The sequence below is a fragment of the Portunus trituberculatus genome, chromosome 46, assembly GCF_017591435.1.
Source record: "Portunus trituberculatus isolate SZX2019 chromosome 46, ASM1759143v1, whole genome shotgun sequence".
NCBI classification, from domain to species: Eukaryota; Metazoa; Arthropoda; class Malacostraca; order Decapoda; family Portunidae; genus Portunus; species Portunus trituberculatus.
In genome coordinates, this window is record NC_059300.1 from 13,630,487 (window position 1) to 13,636,486 (window position 6,000).

General features: G+C 38.2%; 1 protein-coding gene across 1 annotated transcript; it reads right to left on the reverse strand.

Moving 5' to 3' along the window:
• Window positions 1–3,214: 3,214 nt before the first annotated feature.
• Window positions 3,215–5,765, reverse strand: LOC123519982 (NADH dehydrogenase [ubiquinone] iron-sulfur protein 4, mitochondrial-like; the record flags this gene model as incomplete). The annotated part of the gene is given in 2 exon segments (XM_045281745.1): window positions 3,215–3,817; window positions 5,678–5,765. Coding segments are annotated over 2 exon segments (241 nt in total), but the record flags the coding sequence as incomplete, so codon positions are not given.
• Between the last annotated feature and the right edge of the window lie 235 nt (window positions 5,766–6,000).

The following is a 6,000-nucleotide window of genomic DNA, read 5'->3' on the forward strand; positions in this document are numbered from 1 at the left end:
ATTGACCTGTAAGGGAACTGGCAATTAGGTGGGCCTTATTTTTTGTTGCTCTTGGTCAGTTCCCCTATTACATAAAAAAAAAAAAAAAAAAAATATATATATATATATATATATATATATATATATATATATATATATATATATATATATATATATAAAACATTTCTCACCAGAAAACATACATCACTTTAGACTCCATGGTTATGTAAAACTGCAAGCTGATCAAAAAATCAATATTTAATCATGTACTGGATATGTAAAACCTATATGTACATGTATGTAGTACATATACATAATGTGATTAATTACTATGTCTTACAAAAGTTTCACTATCTGTATCTAGAGTGCAGACTGACAATACATGATTATTGTCTGCACAATACGAATAATATCAGTAAGAGTCAATTCAACCTAAAATTCATTTCACATATCCATAGTCTACTGTCGTTATTGTATTACCCTTTGCAGGAATGGTTAAGAAAATTACACTTCTCATTGGAAATTAGTATTCAAAACATAATAGTGAAAAGTGCTATTCACCTGATGGCTTCACACATTCCACTATCACAATTTCCATTGCAAAGTGCCATTAAGCTAGAGCGGCGTCCACACCATGTGCCTCACGCCCCTCACAATGACCATTCTTGGGCGAGTGAGGGGTCATGACACGCGGCCGAGATATATCTGGCTAGGAGGCAGAGTCGCCAATACTGTGCTTCACAACCCACAGTGTGAACGCTCAACCCCCAAGCCACCCAACCTCCATTCCCCACATGAATTGGGGAATGGCGCGCAACAAGCCCTGCCCTAGCGTGGACACTGCTTCATAAAGCAATACTGCACTTACCTTTCCACTCAGCAACACTTTGGTGTTCCGTGTCAATGTGTTCTCCACTTGTTCAGTTTTCGTGCCAGTGGTGGGCAAGGTTATGGCCTCCTGGACCTGTTGTTTGTCCTGAAGCAGCACTCGGCACATTTTGGGAGCAACTCCCTTTCAGAATGTGTTTGTTTTATCATTTACCTGGCGGGTTAACAACAAAATAAAATACCAAGTCCAGTTCTCACTTTTCTTATTCTCGGTGTTGTGCATGTGGGTTATCACGAGTGCATCTGTCTTGTGTTGCGGCAACAACATTGCCACCGAGAGGTAGTACATGCGGCACATGGTACAGCTCAAGGTCACGGGTCCACGTGTGGCTGTGGGAGTCGAGACGGGTTTGTTTTGATTCTTTTTAGTGTTGGAAAATATTTACTTGTATCAAAGGTTAGGTATTCAAACTCCTTAAGTTTTCTTTAATCATAACCGCGTTTAAAATATCGATATTTATAAGTTTACTGTCGCGCAATCTATTTACGATTTATTCGTGTATATTGGTTATTCTCCTTTCACACCTTATGAATTTCATACATTTGCTTGTCTAGTCTTACTTTAGAGGTAATTGTACTTCAAATAGTAGATGAATATACACACCTATGTCATATATTAACTATCAAAATTACGGACATTTTCACCAATCTGATATAATTGGGAAAACATGTAAACTAATAAAAAAGAAAAAAATTCAATTTACCTTTGCTGCAGTAACAAAGTCACTAGACCACAAAGAAGCAAACAATAATCTAAATGTTAACTAAAGTCATCTACAGTGAGAGCATAAACAAAGTAAGTTCTCCCCCCCTTTCGATCTCCCACCATTTCAATCTATAGAAATATTACTTTTTTTTAACATTTATTAATGGAAACTAAAATTCCTGTTATTTTAAGAACTTTAAAAATCCCCCTCAGACGCAGATTTTGACAAGTGAATTGTGGACATGTCCACGAAGATCAGGATGTATAGCAAACCTAGTCTAAACTGACTGTTTAGGTGTAGCCATGGAATCTTTAGGTGTGGTCCTGCTGGCCTCACCGGGGCCCGAGCTTCCCCACTCCATAGATCACGTGCCTGCTTTCTTTCACCTTCAATATTGCTCCACCTCCGTACCATTTGTCTTTCTCCTTTCTCTCCCTATTTCTATATAAATTGGTGTATTTTGAAAATCATTTCCAATATCATTTTTTGTTCCACATTACTGCTGATGTAAAAATTAGGAGTGCTTTCTATTCAAGACTTCCCCATCCTAAACGTGATAGCCTATATAAGTTGGAGAGTGCAACCTTGCCGATACCGCCACCTGACCCGACTCGCCAGTCAGTGTGGACGCCTGCTGGGCCTGCACTCATACATTCAGTCTCGCTATGGACCAAACTGTGGAGATGTGGCAAAAATGAAGGACGACCTGTCAAAATTCCACCCAAAATTCATCCATGAGGATGACAGGCAGGAATGGAGGAAATAGATCAGATAAGAAGTATGAAATAGGTAGAAGCTTATGATAAGAAATGCCAGTACCAATTCATGTTTGTATGGGTCGGAAATCACTTGTTACAGTGAGGAAGTCTCAAGAAGCTAGAAACATCACAGAACATTAGACAGGTGAAGTTTAAGGGTCCCAAACAGTAGTGCCAGTAGATGCAATCAGAGGTGAGATGGAGCAGAGTTCATTCAGGGAAAGGGTAGTGAAAGGAAAACTTAAATTTCTATGGAAGATAGAGGGATTCAGTGAGGAGAGGCAAGTTAAAAAGATAATTGATATACAGATAAACTCATCTTATAAGAAATGAAACAGTGGAATAAAGGAAGAACATGCAGGAAAAATTACAATGATGGCAAGATGGTGAAGAAAATAAAAGAGAAAGACAAGGCCAGATGAGTCAGGAATGGAGAGCAAGTCCACACTTAAATGGTAGAGGAGGCAAGAGAAATCAGAGGCACTTCACTGGCATGTAGGCGATACCTGGGGGAATAGATTGTTAGTTAAAGCAAGGACAAGAACACTAGAGGTTAGTGCCAGGAATAGAGATGAGCAGGACCAAGACTGTACCTTCTGGAGAGAGAGAGAGAGAGAGAGAGAGAGAGAGAGAGAGAGAGAGAGAGAGAGAAATAAATGGTGTGGTGTAATGAGGGGATGGAAGCAAGAGGTGAGTAGGGACACTCCACAGACACACGGATTGAACATCAACACCTGTGTGCACTCTGAGGAATGCAGAGTTTACCCAGGCTGGTGGACTTTAAAAGTCAACATGTGTGGAAGCACCTTAAAAGGTCACAGACAAAATTTCTTTCAATCACCTTACAATCATCACAGGTCAATACAAATAACACAAACAAGCTACTTTTACCTATTCCTATTTTATTTACATAAAAAAAAAATATACAAATACCAAGTCCATCAGTGATGTAACAGAATCCCAATTCAATTTTGAATCATTCATTCTGTAAGGACTCTTTCTTCTCATTCTTCTCTCACAGGTATACTTAATGTAATATTTTGTTATAAATGTTCTTACTTTTCCTGATAAGATATTATAGTATACGAGCAAATTTTTGTTATTCATACTTTTGCTTTCAGAATCAAATTATTTACTATAGTAATATAACTTATATGGACCAGAATGGTTGGAACTAATAACAATAGTAGGTAATATTGATCAACACTGGTGCAGTCAACATACCCTAATTGTCTTTTCATGAAATGTGCATCTTCCAAATAGTAAATCTTCATTCCAAATGTTTACCAGAACTGCTGATGTACATTTAAGAATCAAATTAATTTTCCTTGTCTATTTTGTTGAGCGTCGAGTCCTCCTATTCCAGGAAAAGTTTGCTCCATAACTCTTGACACGTGGTGGCTTGACTGGAGGATTCTCTGTAATCCAGTTCCATCCATGCTTTTCACAAAAGGCAATGGCATCCTCCCTTGATGAAAAACTCACCTAAAGAGAGAGAGATTACACTTCTTTGATACAAGAAAATAATACGCTGAGAGATGGATTGCTGTAAAACAAAGTTGAGCAGGATATTGAATAGGATTTCCATGTTGAACACACCTGATCTCGAAGAAATATAATGTTTGTTTCAAAATAGTCTTGGTTCTCAAACAAGAAAGTTGATAGCTATAAAAGAAGCCTCCAGGATTTCAAGAAGAGGGGATGACTAAATCTAGCTAACACTCCCATCTTTCCTCAATGCATGTCCTTAGTGGTCACACGGATTAAGGCGCCGCATTCTGCCACGATGGTGGTAGATTGCGGGACATCGATTCGAACCCCACTAATGACATTCTAGCAGCTATATGGCCTTTGTTGCCTAACAGCAGGACAAATTACTTCATTGGAGGGCACTCCCTTGTGATGACTTAATTTGAGGATTATTTAACCCTTTAATCCTTTCCTCAATGCAGTAATAGAACAGTCAGAGGAAACTTGAGATGAAGTTACCAATAGAAAGTTACAAGCCTTTAAGAGGATAGTTTGGAAATCAAAACTTTGTGCCAGACTCTATCAAGAGCTTTTGAGCTTTTGAGTTTTAAATATGTCTAAGGCCACAACAAATGTTTCACCAAAATCCCTAAAAGAAGAAGACCAAAACTCAGTAAAGAAAACCCAGATCACTAGCAGAGCATATTGGTGATCAGATAAAACAAGGGTTCTCAACCTGGGGTTTGCAAACCCCAAGGGGTTCACAAGATTTCCAGGGGTACTTAGATGGCTGATCTAATAATATTTTTTACAGTATACCAATGCATATTGAGTTACTGCCAGTCACTAAATTAATTTTCTGTTTGATGTCAGATTACTGGCAGTTCGTGTATATGGTCTTATAACTCCTTGGGTTCTTAACGTGAAAAAGGTTCAAAACCCCTGAGATAAAAGGCTGTGAAATTATAAAAATCTATGAATCTTCCCAGTGAGTATAGATTAAAACTTTAAATATGCATGAAATTAAAGCAAAAGAACAGAAGTTTGAGGGATTAGAATGGTCACATCTTTTTAGGAACATGCTGAAAGTAGGCAAACTTCCAGCAAGAAGGAAAGATTGATGTTGAGAAACACTTAGTTTAACAAGGCAAGGTGCAAGCATGAAGGCACAGTTTCAAAGAAATATGAAGGACCCTAACAAATCCATAAGCCTTCAAGAGTTTAGGTCAGCAAGGGCATGGAAAGTAACACTGCAAAGTATGTTAATGAGTAGCATGAAATAGTCAGAGGGTGGAAGAGAGGGAGGAAAGCCCTAAATCACCCCAGGTAGAGTCTGAAAGTAGTTCAACTTTAGAAATAGATGAGATGGTAGTGGTCCCATCAACTTGAAATAAAGGAGAGAAAGATGAAGAAGCAAAATTATTGGAAATGTTTTTGACTTGATGCTGTAAGTCATGAGAGGAGTTGTATAGTGAAAGATTTTTACAATTTTTTATCAATGAAGGAGTTTTGGCTAGTTGGAGGACAGACTTGGTATGACTTTAGGTAGAAAAATGAAGAACATGAGATTCAGGTGATGGAAGGCTGAAGTACCTTTAGTGGGCCACATTTGTCATACACAGGATGAGAAAAAGGCTACATATTAAAAAAGGAAAAGTTTGAAAGATTTGGGTCAAGAAAAAAAGTAAGGGATGTACGCCTCCATGCCAGACACTATCACTGTTACAAACTCAGCACACAGCAATGGGTGTCTCGCACAGAAGCAGTAGTTACTCCAAGAAAAATTAGAAAAATTTTGAATTTCTTTAAAATCAAGTCACACTAAAAAAACAGAAGGCCAAGGTTGCTGTTGTAAAGTGAACCATCTCCACTCACTTCTGTATTTGAGAGAGGATCAGCAGTAGAGGACCAACCCATGAGGGGATTTTCCCAGCGCTGTTTTTCATCAAAACTAATCTGCCATCTGTAACACAAGGAACTGTTAGTTTAGTAAAGTAGTAAATGATGAATATGCAGACTACAACAGCACTTTTCAGTGTCTTACTCTGCAACACAAAGAGGAGTGACAGATGTAAACTGCTGAATGAGAGGAATGTCTTCTGGCAGAGCTGAACATCTAGCTAACATCAATAAGGAACACACTAAATTCAGAAAGGGAATGACTATGTAGGTCATATTTTTAGTCAAGATGATATACA